The sequence below is a fragment of the Dermacentor albipictus genome, chromosome 1, assembly GCF_038994185.2.
Source record: "Dermacentor albipictus isolate Rhodes 1998 colony chromosome 1, USDA_Dalb.pri_finalv2, whole genome shotgun sequence".
Lineage (NCBI taxonomy): Eukaryota > Metazoa > Arthropoda > Arachnida > Ixodida > Ixodidae > Dermacentor > Dermacentor albipictus.
This window is the reverse complement of record NC_091821.1, coordinates 275,413,314-275,430,051: the sequence shown is the minus strand read 5'-3', so window position 1 is coordinate 275,430,051 and position 16,738 is coordinate 275,413,314. Positions and strand designations below refer to the sequence as shown.

Below are 16,738 nucleotides of genomic sequence, written 5' to 3'. Positions count from 1 at the left end.
CAGCGTTGCGGCCGGCCGAGCCGCGGCGTCCACGCCACCGCCCCCCTTAACTCGGTTAGTGGAGCTGCCACGACGACAACTCCCCCTCGGGCTCAGGAGGCCCGCTCGCTTTCACCTGACGCCTCCGGGCACGCAGCCGCCATCTTGAGCGGGGGAGTCAAAGCTCGGGACGTCGATGAATGCCAAGGGCTTGGCGTGTCCGCTTATTCATTCGAAACGATACGTGTTTGAGCGTTGGACGCCGCTCTAGCGCAGTGCGCGAATAGGTTGGCATCAGGCTGCGTTTGCTTCGCAGCATTTCTCGCTTGACGCAGTTGTGTGGGTTTATTCAAAACTGTGCATTCTTAAAGGGCAGTTAAGAGAAACTTAAGGTTGGGCTGTGATCGCACATTGCTCTTGTCAAATGAGGCCACTCCTAGCGTGAACCTAGAAAATATGCCACCTCCTGCTCACCATGACGTCATGGTTGAAAACATCTGCCTAGCCGGTAAAGACGTGCACCCTTAATAAGGCCACCAATCACAAAAGGCCTAATATCAGCGGGCAACATGTTCCAACATGATTTAGTCGTAGAGCATTCGGCTTGTGTGCGCGAGGGACTGCGTTCAGACCACGGCGCCGCTGGAAACCCAGCGGTTGTTCTAATGGATAGAGATGCCCCCCGGCCTGGTGCTCGGCTACTTGTAGGGGTTTGCATCTCGAAAGGGGGTCCTATATAGATATTTAGGCTTGGTGTCAGCGCGCCATTTGTCGAATCATGCACAGACGCCCTTGTTGTAGAGCATCCGCCGCGGCTGTAAGAGCCTGGTACCTACTGGTGAAATAGGTACAGGCACGCTCCCGGCCAGGTGCTCGGCTATTATGGAGCATCAATGCTCGGAAAATGCGTGTTTGTCCCCTACCCGAGGGCACCCCCACCTAATAGGTGCTTTAGGACGCCACATGCGAAAGTGCTGCCGTGGGAGCGGCCCAATGGATGGATGGATGGATGCAAAATTTTAATGAAGGTCCTGAGGTACGCGACTCAGCGCGCTGCGGGCCGCTCCCACGTTGGGATAGCCAGGCCATGCCCGACCGCCGCATCGTGGGCCCTCTGGACAGCCCATAGTTGCGCCCCGGCATCGGGGCTCTTGATAGCGGAGAGCCACTTGCCCTCATTTATTTGTTCTGTGTCTCGTAACGAGGGGCAACGCCAGAGCATATAATCTAGGCTAGCGATGTCATTGCAGTGCCTGCAAGAACTAGTTGCATATGTGTCGGGATAAGTTTGGTGGAATAAATCCGGGCTGGGATACGAGCCTGTTTGCAATAACCTGAGGGTCAATGCCTGCGCTCTATTTAACCTCTTGTGTGGAAGGGGAAAGTCTTTCCTGCCGAGATAAAAGTGCTGAGCAATTTCATTGTATGTGGTCGGTTGATCTGTGTTCTCCACCACTGCGGGCATGCGTTGGAGTTCTCCATGGTCGCGGAAAGCGAGACCTCGCGCCTTTGAGTGGGCCAGCTCGTTGAGGTTTGTGGGGCCTCCTATGATGGATCCCATGTGAGTGGAGAACCACGTGAGAGTGTGGGCAGCGATGCTTTTGCCATCGAGGATGCAACAGGCTTCCTTACACAGGCCGTCAACGCTGAAGGCGCGGACGGCTGCCCTGGAGTCGCTGAAGATATTGGCATGTTTGTCGTCCAGGAGGGCCAAGGCAATGGCCACTTGCTCGGCCGCACGCGACGACGTGCTTCGTACCGAAGCGGCGTTAACGGTCGAACCCCTGTGGTTGATTGACACTACCGTGAAATTGTTGCTGTTGCCATACTGGGCCGCGTCAACGAAGCAGCTGCCGCCAGGGAGTTCTGTTGCGCGGCGTAGAAGCGCCAACGCTCTCTCCTTCCTTCTTTCTACGTTGCGCTGGGGATGCATATTGCGCGGGGCGGGCGATATGATGATGTTATCTTTCTCCTCTTTCGGAAGGCCCTGGTAGGCGTCTTCGACAGTGGCCGGGGGGGACGCCCATCTCTGTTAGGAGTCGTCTGCCCGCCCTGGTGCCGGAGAGCCTGAGAATCTATGCCCTTTCTTGTGCTTCTGCAATTTCTTCTAGGGTCTTATGGATACCCAACTGCAGGAGTCTATCGGTGCGTGTGTAGTTTGGCAGTCCGAGCTGTGCTCTTGATCCCTCTCCTTATCATGGCATTTAGCTTGTCTCGCTCGGCCCTCTTCCAGACGTGCATGGCCACTACGTACGTGAAATGGCATAACAAGAAAGCATGGACTAGCCTTATCAGATTCTCTTCGCTCAGGCCTCTCCTTCTGTTAGCTACCCGCCTGATTAGACCGACGACGCTATCCGTCTTCTTCGCTAGTTTGTGAATGGTGATGCTATTCGTGCCCGCCCCTTCGAGTGTCATTCCCAAGATTCGAATGGATGCGACTTTGCGAATGGGATCTCTGCACTTGGTGTAAACATTGATGTCAAATTCAGTGGGGGTTTCCAGTTCTGTGGTTTGCGGCCCTTTCTAGTTGGGCTGTAGAGAAGGAGCTCCGATTTCTTTGGGGAGCACCGGATTCCCGTGTCGGTTAGAAAGCGCTCTGTATTGTCGACAGCTTCCTGGAGAGCGGCGTCGACTTGTACGTCACTGCCACCCGCGCACCAGACAGTGATTTCGTCAGCGTAGATCATGTGACCGATGCCCAATGACGCTTTTTTTTTCTGTGCTAACCAGGATTTCGACGGAATATTAAGGGCGCTGTATCAAGCGTACTACCTCTGAAGAAAGCCGAGTGCCTGGTCGGGGTACGCTTGTGGCCATTTTGAAAGAACCCGTGGGTGCCCGGCGGAGGTAGAAATCGACCTCACACAGCCGAGGTGGGCGCTCTACCACTAGGCCACGACTAGCCTGTGAACTTGGCTTGTGAACTTGTAGTTTTTGTGTCACGACTTGTGAACTACACGCGGGAACTCGTTCTTGAGTGCTTCTTCATTGCTACGGCTTCGCTAATCCCAAGAGTGTTCATCTTTTTATTCCACGTTGAAGCAGAGGAAGTAGCCAGCACCTCTACGAGGTGCCAACATCTCCTTACATACACTTAAAAAGAAAGCAACTATGAATCAACTCTCCCAAATTAATTAATGTTTTACTATCATTCTCACCTCATTGGCGTCTGTCAGAAGGTTCCGCGTCGATTTCTCCTTAAACTAATTGAACATCAGTGACATTCAGAGCATCACCCAACGTCGCCGGTGTTTCATTTTTGAATTGGAACCGGCGAGAAAACACCTCACGGGCGCCGCGCCATGACGGGACGTGGCGGATGATGGCTGGGTGAATGAGGCCTACGAATGCAGTAAAAGAAGCAGCGATGTCCACTTAAAAGATAATACCTATAGGTGCGCCAACCAGTTTCGTTTGATTATTTCCGAGACGTCACGACGGAGGCGAACTCTTTTCCATATGGCCGTGTCTCGAGAACTGGTACACGGGGCAGCTGGGCGCAGCTGCTTCTACAACATTCTTAGGTTAATACGGTTGTTTCCATGAGAGAAAAAGAGATGTGTAGATGTTAAACTAAAGAAGAGGAGGACGAGACCGTGCAGTGGCCATTCCTGCTATTAGTAGCCGACTTCAAGGTCTTAATAAACATCTTCCCCAGGCTCGTAACAGTTTGGTGGAGGTGCGGGGTACGCCTCGCAATGACGGAGCATACGCTGCTACAACTTTGCCGAATACGTCAACTTGCCCGGCTTCCGCCACCCTCACATGACATGCCTGAAGAAGGCTGCCAGATTCATGAAGGCTATGACGCCGCCCCGAGGCTAGCGCCTGATGTTTCGTGGCAGAACTACCGGGTGCCACACACTTTAGAAGGAAAAGAAGATGTCCACGAGTGCTCACGAACTACTGAAGCGTGAGCCGGTCTAACGGTTGGGACTCAACCGCGTGATTGTCCAATGTTGTGCTTTTCCTTACGGTCACAAAGCTCCTCTGTCACGAGAACCATGATGACACGCTCACTTCATGGGAACTTTTCCATCTAGGAGCTCAAAGAGTGCTTCGGAGACTCTAGTGCAAAAAAGAAACGCGCTTGACAGAGGCTTTTGCCAAGGGCTCAGGTTTCCGGCGAGACCTGTACTACTTATATCGAAGAAGTGCTGAAACTGTGCTTTGTAATTAACTCTCGAATGTCCGAAGATAATAAAGTTGGACATTCTTTGAAAGGAGTAGCTGAAGACGTATACAATTTTTGGATCCGCAAAGAAAGCTTGGATTTCGTGTCTGACGTCATTCGTCAATGCACAACCTTTGAGACGCTGAAAATGCGATGGATAACACCGAACTTTGGCCGCTTGGCTAACATAACAACGGTGGCGAGCGGGGATATTAGCCCATCTTTGACCTTCCGTCAACCATACGGCAGATTGTTCGCGAGGAGTTGCTCCACGAGATGTGCCGTCGAAAACCCGGCATCAGTGGTGCCGGGTTTAGGTCTAGCCCACAGACGAGAGGGACTGGGAGCTATCAAAATCCTGACCATACGACCAACACCCTCGCCGCATGCACTCTTTCCGCGGCCGATGCCTAGCCATGATGAATGTGACCCACCTGCTGCTTATGCGGTTGACACTAACGTGCCTGACTTCACTGAGCAGCATCGAAATTTTTGGCCTGTACCGGTGTTTTTTCAATGCGGTGTCACGGACCGTAGCGAGGTTTTACAATCGTCGTCCCACAACGTGGGATGAACTACACTATGGATACTTTCTAAGCATCTGTCAGTGTTCGACTGTGCGCAGCCGGACGAAACGTTCTTGATTCCCCAGTCTCGAACACGCCATATTATCAATACAGGATCTGCGCGCCCCATAAGACAAAAGCCTTATCGCGTCTCGCCTAATGAGCGCAAGGTAATCGATGAACAAGTGAGTGAGATGTGGAAAAATGGAGCAATACAAGAGTCCTCCCGTCCTTGGGCAGCTCCACAAAGAAAGATGGTAATTGGAGATTCTGCGTTAATTATCGCTGATTATAAAGTTCATTTCTAAGAACGATGTCTTTACCGGATTGATGATGCAATTGATAGCCTTCATTCGACCTCTAGTTTTTCTTCAGTGAACCTACGCTCAGGATATCGGCAAATCCCGATGCACGTGGCAGATAAGATGGAAACAGCGTTCATAACCACGGATGGATGATTCGAATTCAATGGGATGCCATTTGGGTTGTGCAATGCTCCGGCAACCTTTGAAAGGTTCATGGACACCATTTCGCGCCTGTAAAAGTGGAACATCTGTATGTGCTATCTTGACGACGTTTTTACATTCGGACTCACATTCAGTGAGCGCAATTCGGTCCTGGATATTGTCCTAGACTGCATAAAAAACGCTGGCCTGGTTCTTAACTCCAAGAAATGTGACTTTGGTGACCGGCAAACCCTTGTGCTGGGTCATCTTGTTGACAAGGACGGTATGCTGCCTGATTCCCTCAAGACAGCAACTGCTGAGGCATTCAGGGCACCGCTGTCAGTGACGCAACTTCGTAGTTTTCTGCGTCTTTTACTCTTAATTTCGCCGATTTATTCTTGGTTTTGTTGACCTTGCCTAACCACTGACAAGCCTTCTGCATAAAGACGCACGGTGTGAGTGGACACCCGAGTGCGATGTTGAATTTCGTCAGTTGAAGTTCTTGCTCACCTCCTGACCTATCCTTCGTCACTTCAATCCTACAGCGCCATCTTAAATTCACACAGATGCTAGTGGCGTTGGTCTAGGTGCCGTCCTGGTCCAACGCTATGGCGACCGTCAGCAAGTGATTGCTTATGCACAAACAAAACTGAACGCAATTACATGATGGCAGAGCGAGAATGCCTGGCTGTAATCTTTGCGATTCAGTGATTTCGCTTTTACTTGTACAGACGCCCATTTGTAGTCATCCCAGACCACTATTCCCTGTGCTGGCTCGTGAACCTCTGCGTCTTTTGTGATCGCCTTGCGCACAGAACTCTGAGGTTACAGGAATATAATTTCAGTGTTTCCTACAATAGTGGCCGAAAACATGCTGACGCAGACTGTCTTTCCCGGAGGCCGCTCACCACGATGGACTGCGACGCAGACGAGTTTGATCATCTCGTTGCCTTTGTGGCACCCGCTTTTCCTGATATTGATGTGTTCAAAGCTGGACAATGGAAAAACATCGAATTGGAGTCACTCTTTCCTTCGGTCCGTTCTATTGCAACAAGCAGCTACTGTGTACGTGACGGGCTCACCGGAGCGTCTCGGCCAACACTCCCTTGGGCTACGCACGGCGACCCTACCTCCGATCACTTAGACATTGTGGGGACCCTTTATCCCATTCAAGAACACTTTTACTGGCCCAGGATGCGGCATTCGGTTGAGTTGTATGCGGCCAGCTGCACGCGGTGCCAACGTCTGCAACTTACAATCACGGCTCCATCTGGTCTCCTTCAACCTGTGCCACCTCAGTCTTTTAAGGATAACTGCTGGATAATTGTACATGCCGACTACTTCGGCGCGAGACGTCGGCCATACCATGAGCCACTGCCACCAAAGTGCCGATATTCCTACTTCGCCTACTTCACGTTATTGTTCTGTGACATGGACCACCTTGTGTTATTATAAACGACTGGGGACGTCAACTGACAGCGGATATCGTGGAAGAGCTTCTACGTTTATGTTAGTCGCACTTCAGGCGCTCGACGCCGTATCATCCACAAATGAACTGAGCGTAATAATCGAACGATCTCCACTATGCTTACCATGTCTCTTGCGTCGGATTAGAAGAATTGGGATGAAGTTCTACCGTTTATTACTTGAGCATGCAATACCGCCAAACATAGGACAACTGTCTGCAGCCCCTTCTTCCTTTTATATGCTCGCCCGCCCCGGTATACGCTTGACACTCCTGACTTTTTTACCACCACGACAACCATACGGTCGCCGATACACTACACCTCGCTGAAGAGGCTCGGCGACTTGCGCGTCTGCGGACTTTGGCGTCGCAAGAAAACTCCAAAGCACGCTACGACACACGACATCGATGTGTTACCTATCACCCTGGTGACCTCGTTTGGCTTTGGACTCCTACAAGGAAGCGCGGTTTGTGCCAAAAGCTGCTGGCAAACTACGGTGGCCTGCACGTTGTCCTTGACAAGATCAGCGAAGCGAATTATACATAGCGTCTCTCGAGAACTCGTACGCGGGGAAGGTGGCCGCAGACTTCTTGCACAACATTCGTGGGTTAATGTTGTTGCGTGCAAGTGCGAAATAGAGACGTGCACATCTGAAAGAAAAGAAGGGGAGAACAATGACTGTGCAGCGGCCAGTCCTGATGTTCGTAGCCGACTTCGATACCTACATAAACCTTTTCCCAGTGCTCGTAACTATATGTCATCGAATACATTAAGGAAAGCATCCCATCAAGTTCCCTTTATGTATCGCGCCGCAGGAGACGAGCTTCAAGCAGCAACGAGGGGAAAGTGAAAGAAAGAAACAGCAAGCCACGCGTTGCAGTGGCCTTGCTTTTTCTTTCGTTTCTCTAACGGTACAGTGTAGCTCTCTGCCCATAACGCACTGTGCTGCTTTGCGCGATGCGGTCGTATGCTCTATGAGACGTGCGGCAGTGGAAAGTTGCGTAAGTCTCATCTTTTTCTTTTCCTTTTTTTATTTGCGATGAAACTTTTGACGTCCTCTTGAACTTCACATTTCAAAGCGACCAGAACCGGATGGTAAACTTATAACCCTATGTGAAGGTGAGAAATTCATGGCTCATACGAGTATCAAATAAGAGATTCTTGATGATATCTAAAGTTTGTTTTTTAAATTATTAGGTCCTGAGCAAATGTTCTCGTACAGTTAACCTAGACTAGAGAACAATGCCGTAAAATGACAATCAAGCAGAAAAATTATGCAGTAGTTTTCGTCTAGGTAGAAGCACTCCTTGACATCTTTTTTTTTAAATTTAAAAATATTGGATAGCATGCTGTTTGTTGGAGTTCCACTAGAAAACGACATCTAGATTTGGAAGGCAAAATAATTTTATTATTGTTGAGTAGCAACGAGGTGGCAGACTACAAGCAGAGAGTTTTGGGTGAAAAAGCAAACATTTTCTTAAGAGCAGGCGAAGAGTGCGCTGTTTTTCCTTTTTTTTTTTTTGCTACTACAGCAGTCTGAAAAGTGGGGTTGGGGGATACTTAAGAAAACGTTAGGAGCTCCACTGGGTGGTTTTCATCAGTTGCTGTAAAAATGAAGCTGCCGTGCTTCCAATTTAAGGATTCCTCCAAATGGCTACGGGCTCTGAAGCGCACCTATTTAATGTTCCGATTTGACGCTAATTCTTTAAATGCATACTTTCTGTTGCCATTCGAATAGGTAACTATCACGTAGGTCTAGTTTTATGCGTCGGAAATCATAACGGAGTTGGTTTCCTGAAGATGCACCGAAATTACTTCTGCCAAAGGCCTTCTGAACACCGAGCCAATATATATTTTCTGGCGACAATGCCATTCCACATTCATTGTGATGCAGCGGGGCAGTCTGTGTGGACTGGCCCGGCTTGCTGCGGTAACTGAATAAATAAGGTTCACGTAGAATTTAGAGAAGCCTTTCGCGATGCAGATGCCATTGCTGGTGATGAGATGAAAAAGTATTCGGCTGAGCAACGCGTCAACCCACGGAGGAATCGCATATCTCCCGGGTGCGGGCAGATGAAGCGAGCAGGCGATGCGATATTGCTTCGTAAACAGCGGTGGCTCGAGAAATCCTGCAGAGAAATTGCAGCGGAAATCCTTGGCGTCGTCTCGCTATAGGGGAGCACCAGCCTCGCTCGTGCGAGTACCGACGGGGCTCGTTTACCGTTCGAGAGACAACGGTGTCAAACAAGGTGGCGTCGTCGGATCCTCGCTCACCTTCTCGCCCAGCAGCCCCGCGTCGTCCGGCCCCTTGTTGAGCGGCGGGCGAAACGTACGCACCTCGAGGCCCATTCAATATTCACGCGCCCCTTGACTCCGGCGGGGGCGTTCGCGGCGACGTCCACGCCGCGTGTTCTGCGCGCAACGCCGCTTCGACGTGGGGACGCGCGAAAGCAAGCCAGGGACGCGCGATCGGACCAGCCGAAAATGAATATGCAACCGGTGCCCATGCAGTCATACATAATGAACCAGTTCTCTCCGCCATTAGGCGCGCCCTCCGCGCCTCTTCTCAGGCACGCCACTGGGAGTCATGCATGTTTCATGAGTGTCGACGCGTCGGCGAGCGCGCTACCCAGCGGGCGCAGGGTGCTCCCGCGCTCGCCCGTCGGCCGGGTGGCGCTGAATATCGCGCCGGCAGAGCGCGTCAGCGATGGCCACCGGCGTCCTTCGCGCCTGCTGTTCAGCCAGCTCGCCGGTGGCTCGTATTTCCGTCAACTGTCCGCCATCGAATCGACAGCGCGTTTTCTGTGCCTAGTGGCGAAGACAATTTAGTGCCATATGCAAAACGAAATTCCAGAGACGCGACCCTATTGTGTAGGCTATGGTGGGGGGTAGCAGCTTGGCGTCTTTGAGCATCTTCAGAAATAGCTTTTATCTCAGCCTTGGCGAAACAACTTGAAGCTAAGAAAGGTAGCACAACTAAGGAAAAACAGCTTGTAGCATGAGAGGCATCGCTTATTTACAAATGAAACAAATTTGTGAGCTTCTCATACGACGCGTGGTCCACTGCTTTGTGCGGAAACGAATCTGATGAGAATTTTCCCCAAGAAAATGTCTCTCGCGATGACGGGGTAAGTAAAAGTGTAATTTTTGGGAACAGATTATGTCGCTTTGCTTGACGCAGCTCCTAAATTTAATCTCATGTTCACAGATATACTTACTATGCAAAATAATATTTACGAACATCTTAAAGTTGGCGCGGTCGGTAGATCTTCAACTCGCGGTGTGTTGTGCCACTCGCGCAGTGTTAATTCGGTCGCTGCGGTCGAGCATTTAGTGAAGAATTCAGTTTTCATGCATTCACTTATTTCTTGCGCACCTCTCTCTATTCTTTCTGTCCGCAGGTTTTTCCTCAAGTTCTTTCTTAAGTGCAACCAAAACTGCCTCAAGAACGCTGGCAACCCGCGGGACATGCGGCGGTTTCAGGTAGGTAGGCTCTCAAGAGCTGTTCACTTCACACACTGAGTCACTTGCTTTCAAACAGCAGTGCGCTGTAGAGGGAACAGTCAATCTATAGGCACCGTGCAGGTGTCGCAAGGTGCAGGATGGCGCCGCAAACGACATTTCGTGAGTGGCATACGAAGCAGATGGGCAAGAAATGCAGGGAATGGTGCTGGGTGCACGACACGATCAGCGTCTCGCGCTGCTGTTCTAAAAAAGTTGTTACACTTCAAGGAATGTTTTGCCCAGACAAGTGAATGTGCTTTTAGAAAATTAAGGCACGTGCAGGAGGTGTTGGATATAATACCAGCGGAAAATTCTTGGCACCGAAAACTGCACACGTAGGTCAGGATACATCAGTGCCCTCATTACATTCCTCCGGTGACAGCGTGAAATGTCCGTCTCACTGCTTTCGGCAAATCGCAAGCTTATCACGTTACGGCTACACTGTGAAAGGGTCGGCTGTGATCCCCTGTACATCAACTAGTGGGAAATCTCGCTGATGTTTTTATGTATAGCGAGATGCACAAGTAGCTGTGGAGAAACGAGAACAGCTGTGGAGAAACGAGCTCTAAGCCGCCTTTTGGTTTCCTACTGCGACGTCTTCAACCTCAATAATCGATAATTGGGTGAGACTTCACTTAAGCATCACATAAATACTAGTATTCATCACCGACCATATCGAATTCCTGCATCAGAGCGGAAGCTTATTCAAGTTGAAGAGAACAAGGCGCTTGCCAAAAGCATTGTTGAGCCCTCGTCAAGCCCTTGGGCGTCGCGCGGTGTGGTTGGTAAAAAGATGGACACCAAAAAACCAACTTCGTAACAATACAGAGTCTGAATCTCATAGCAGACAATGTAAACATATATAGAAAGGACAAGAAAATGAAGACGTCATTAGGCTTCGGACAATTTTTCAGTGAATGAACTTTTTGTTTATTTTGCTGGTTTATTTTTTATTTTATTCATTCATTTCATATATGCATTCACAACATGGCCGAGGAGATGGAAAATGAGCCACTTTTATGCATCAGATGTGGTAATGCAGCCTTACACAGCATAACCCGAGGAAAAAGAAAATCAAAACAATCCGCAGCGTGTGCGATAGTTTATATCACAAAAATTAACACAAAAATATAGGCAAACAGAACTTGCCAAACTCACGAGCACACTTCCTGACGTTGTTGGCTTCGTTTGTTAGTGCGTTTCAATGGCAGCACATACAACGTCTCTTGTGCGCCCTTTGAACTCGTTGAATGTGCTATAAATTTTTCGGGTAACATCTTTTTGAAGTTCAAAGTACCAAAAATGACTCAAAACTGTAAGCTTTTTGTGAAAACAGCGGCGGAACACACAAATCACAACATGCTTTCTGCTGCAGACTGTCGTCTGCTTTATAGCCACTGCTTGCGCTGGTCGCTCGAGCACTGATGGTGCCGTATACGATGACCGTACAGAACCAGCGGTGTATAAGCGAGCAAGAGCTTTATTACTTTCTTTATCGCAAGTTTGCCACTGCTCAGGCGTTCTTCTGAGATGTGGGAAGTATCACAGATAATAATCTGTCGCAGGTGGTCATCTCAAATCAAGTGAGCGTGGAAGGACCCCTGCTGGCAGTCTCAGACAACATGTTCGTGCACAACAACTCCAAGCACGGTCGACGGGCTAAGCGACTCGACCCGACTGAAGGTGAGCAAGGCGCTTTGTCTGCAAGTTGCCGACAGGGCTGAGCGATGATTCAGCGGGCGTTTGCTTTCCTCACGGCCGATACAGAAAGAGAGCAGGAGCGCTATAAAAATAATTTCATTTATACCACATAATAATTAATGAAACATAGTTGCTGTTTCTAATCGCACATAGGTTGAACAATCCTACCATCTACGTACCGTGAAAAACCGAACAATGGGGAGTCAGTGTAGTTGTTCCCATTGCCAAACGTATATTTTTTAATGTTTAATTTTCATTTACTTTTTTATTTATTTATTTATTTATTCATTCATTCATTCATTCATTCATTCATTCATTCATTCATTCATTCATTCATTCATTCATTCATTCATTTACTTTTATTTTTGCAGTGCAGCGTTTTTCGGGATTTAGTGTGCTCTCAGGTAACCGAGCAAAGCAGCAGCGTTCACTTTTGTTGGCGTCGCGACGTCAGCGTTTGAGTGTCACCGCACCAGTTCTGTCAGACCAGCGCAGGCGTGGACCAGCGCGTGATGGGCTGCGGCCGGAACGCGCGTCCATCTCGCCGGGGCGGTCTGTCCCCCGGGGGCGACGTAAAATCGATGACCCCCGGCGGCGTCCGGCAAACCTTGTTTCGCGGGCTTAAGCGCTGGCCGCGACTGGCGACAGGGCCGCGACACACCCCCGCGCGTAATTGCCTCCTTCCGAAGGCGGCCTAATCTCTCGAGAGAAAATCCTATTAGGCTCCGAGAGCGGGGGCTTGTCGCGCACAACAGGTTGGAAAAGCGGCCCCGATTGGCTGCCGCCGCCGCCGTCTTCGGCGTCGCTGGCGTCGCCAGGTGCGCGGTCAGTCGCCGTGCGGAGCAGAGCGCTGCCGTGGCGGTCATTTTCGCGGCCACTGTGGACCCTGCCACGTGGGGCAGCGGCTCTCATATGCCACTTCATTGCCGTGCGCAGTTCCGTTCGCCGCCACGCCTTGCATCAAGGCCATCAGCCCCAGCGAAGGGTGGACCACTGGCGGATCCACGGTCATCATCGTCGGAGACAACTTCTTCGACGGTCTCCAAGTCGTCTTCGGCACCATGCTCGTCTGGAGTGAGGTGAGTGCGCTCTCTTCCTCGTCTTTCGCTTTGTGTTTGCAAGACTGGCGCTGATAACGGGCAACCGATACGGGGGCTGCCTTTTTCTGGTTGCACCTTCGCGTCGACCGATCGTGGAGCGGTGCCTCGCCTACCGCCGTAAACGAGGCGCGAGGAGAAGCGCAGTCTGCGGGCGCTGGACACATTCGGTCACTGTCCCTTATGTCGTGCGAATCTCACCTACACATCCAAGGACGACTTCCTCAAAAGTCTAGCCCTCAAATTCAGCTCCGAGCAAGCACGATTGGCATCTCGCGCAACTGACGGGGTGCCCAACCTAACGACGTGATTGGAAACACACACACACACACACACACACACACACACACACACACACACACACACACACACACACACACATATATATATATATATATATATATATATATATATATATATATATATATATATAATGTATACACACTACAATATACTGTTATGAGACCCAGAACGTTTGGTCATTAGTCATCTTCAGCCACCAGGATAGTTATATTGCACTTATTACCAGTCTAGTCAGAAATGAATAATTACCAGGGCTAGGCGAAAATTCCAAGATTTGAATACAAATCGAATGTTTCCCATTTATTATTCGTATTTGCATTCGTAAAGGAATCATTGAGTATTTTTGAATACTAAAAACCAACAAAATATTTCGCTACAACCTACGATTCTTGCCACTGTTCTCTGTCTACTAAACAAACTATCGTAAATTTTAAGAAGTAGAGCAATGACAGAAGTCTTCGAAGCAATGTAGATAAAAGATGGATAATGCAAGCTGTGTTTTTGGCTATGTGGCGGAAGCCTACTTAAAAACCGTGATTTTTGCTCTTAGTCTGCCATAATGATAGTGTTTTGTGAAGTCTAATTAGACAACAGTTTTATGTTTGACACGACACATCGCCGATGATTTTTTTTAGATCGGTATATGTTTGCGACATTAAAGTCCTTCGGCAGCTTCCTTTTTCTTTTTTGACAAGCTCTCTTTTCTTCTTTTGTTTTCGGCAACCATTTATTTATCGTTTTTGGAAAGCAAGCAACACAGCAGTCATTCATTCTTGGAAAACTTGTTTGCCGCCAGGCTCTAAAGATGCTGAGAGGCCACCCGAGCAGAGTTTTTAATGAACAACAGTGATCTTGTGTTTAAATCTTATCCTAGTTGCCCCTGATAGTTTGCTGTCCTTTAGTGCTAGTCAGTGTACGCGTGGTACAGAATAGTCAAATATATACATTTCTGCGGCACATATATGATCCTCACTTGTCTGTTCGATATTTGATTGAATATTATTTACTCAACATTTGTATTCGTTTCGTATTCGAGAATGTTTGTACTCCCTCACTCACCCACACAACTTCTTAAATTTTGAGTGAGACGCGTGTCTTCAAATGGGAAAGTTGTTGCGTCCTAAAATATCCCATTTAGTAATTGTCAACGCGCCGTGTTGGGAGTAATAATGTTTTGTGCGTTTTACTCGTGGCGCTCGAAATAGCGAAATACGATATGGGCTGCGTGATTACTCAACCACGTGCCGCGGTCCCAAAAGTGATTCCAAGGAACCAGCTCGGCTCGTTTCCAGACTCGACCATCGCCTGGGCCTGACAGGCTGTTGCGGCGTCCGCTGATCGCCAGCTGCATGTTCCGCGTGACGATCGCAGCCTGCGCAGTGATCACCGCGTGGGGTCTGCCAGAGAGCGCGGCCTTAGCCGTTTCCTTTTTGGACCGCTGGTGTCGCCGTACTTTTCATATTCTACGTGCTGTGAGCAAAACGCGGAAAACATATAATTATGTCCGATAGAGCGCGCCGAAAACGACAGGATATTTTACGACGCAATCCCAGCGATTCCCCTCTGATGTTACGAGTTCAATTTAAAAAGAAAAAAGAAAAAAGAAAAAAGAAATTGAATAATTTTCTCTAAGTAGCTGGTTACTTAGCCCACAGAAGTTATCTCGGTGACGAGTGAGGAGTGATGATCGAGCACCGTAGATACAAAATCGTATGATGCGCCAGGTGGGATACCTGGCCGATACTGCTTAAAATGTAGAATATGTACGTCTATTTGCATTAAAAAAAACGCTTACTGCAGTACATAGGACGGCGCATGTGCCTGACTTAATATTAGTAATTATGCTACTGTTGGCACTTTCGTCAAACTAATCTGTGTGAATGCGCAAGTATTTTAATTTAGGTAAATGTGTACATGGCATCCTGTAAAGCGTGCTCTTTCTGTTAGGCATGCATGTTCGTGGCGGAAAGCCAGCGTACAAGGGTGAATTAGTAGGGACCTAGATAGAATCAACTTAATTCAATAATTTCACCGGGCTGTTCTTCGCCTGAGGTGGCTGCCTCCCTAGAGACTAGAAAGCTGTTGACCGAAGGAAAAAAGAAATCGGTTGATCCCTCTTTTAGAGAAATAGGTCGTAACACGAAAGCGAAACGCGTATTCTCAAAAGCTGTGGGGCATCTTTGTTGCACATTCACAAATGCAAGTCCAGAAATGTGCGCAGCCTTCTTTATAATAACCACAGTTTCGCTCGAAGCAATTGCCGCGATAGCAAGCAAGCGAGGCCTATACGCCGCGTAGACCGCACCCCGGCGGCTGCCTGGGGTGTGGCGCACCCGGCTGGACGATGAGCGCGTGTGTGGCGAAACTGTGTCGCTACAGCGTTGAGGCCAAACTACGCGGGTGCAGGACAGATCGTACGCGTCGAAGCGCAGCGCGAGCAGGGACATCTGCTCGAGACCGATATCGGCGCTTTGGCTGCCTCGCGTTCCTACGCGCCTGGCTACACAGCCACGGCGTGGTACATTCATCAAACACTGAGGGAGAGTTTTGCAATGTCTATAAAAGGCCTTTATGCTCTATGTGTGCTGTGTCAGAACTATACAATATGGCGATTGTGTAAATATGGAGTCCCCAAGTAAGTCACTTTAAGCAGCTGCCTCAGATAGATTTTTTCTTTCTAAATGTCACCTGAAGACTCTAGTGAAAAAGCTTACTTTTTCGGGCTTAATGGAAATTCAAGTGAGTATCGAGTAATCAATTCGTGGTTCAGTCGGTATTAATTTTTAAACCGCATTTATTAGTGCAACCGTGCAATAATATTAGCTTAACGTGCCATCCGAAAATTTTTGTGCACACTTGAAGCTATCCTTTTATGCAACTCGCCTGCTTAAGGAGCAAGGCATCCAGTTTGGCAATGATTATTGTTCACAAACTGCAAGCGCAATTCAGACTGCATGGCTGCGGTCACACAGAACAGAAAAAAAAATGGGGTGGCTTTTCAAACGCCAAGTCGCGCAACAGTCCCAAGCCTCATTTTATGAAAGTACGCTTATACTGCAAGAACAGACCTGGCATGGGTTATGTATAGCGTGCCAACAAGTTCGCAGTATGCCTAGTAGGCCTAATTCATAGTGTTCTAACCTTTTAGCTGCGGTCACTGTTATGTCGGGCAGACAGGTCGTTTCACCAATCAGAGGACGCAAAAGCGTTTGTTGACCGGTGGAACACTGCCCCCTTTCGTGGCACTGTCGCCATTGCAAGTGCCCTCCAAAATTTGCAGACAGTGTAAATTTGTTCACTTAGAAGAGCGAAGGAACTCGCCTTGTGGTGGAGGCTTCGCAGAGCATTAAAAGCAGTAGCGCATGTGCAGGCCAGCCCTCGACAATATTGTACAACGCGATTGTCATGCCCGCGGCGCCCGCTTTTCGATGGGGGCGACATTCAAGTACGCTTGTGTCCCGTGCGTTGGTGGCACGTCAAAGATCCCCTGGTGGTCTAA

General features: G+C 49.1%; 1 protein-coding gene across 2 annotated transcripts in view; it reads left to right on the top strand.

The window, feature by feature from the left end:
* Positions 1-16,738, top strand: part of kn (EBF transcription factor knot) — a 141,011-nt gene that overhangs the window by 106,878 nt on the left and 17,395 nt on the right. For both annotated transcript variants that reach the window (XM_065440632.1, XM_065440631.1), the window contains exons 8-10: positions 10,036-10,117; positions 11,704-11,821; positions 12,776-12,918. In XM_065440632.1, coding sequence (XP_065296704.1) covers positions 10,036-10,117; positions 11,704-11,821; positions 12,776-12,918 — 343 coding nt within the window. The remainder of the gene's footprint in view (positions 1-10,035; positions 10,118-11,703; positions 11,822-12,775; positions 12,919-16,738) is intronic.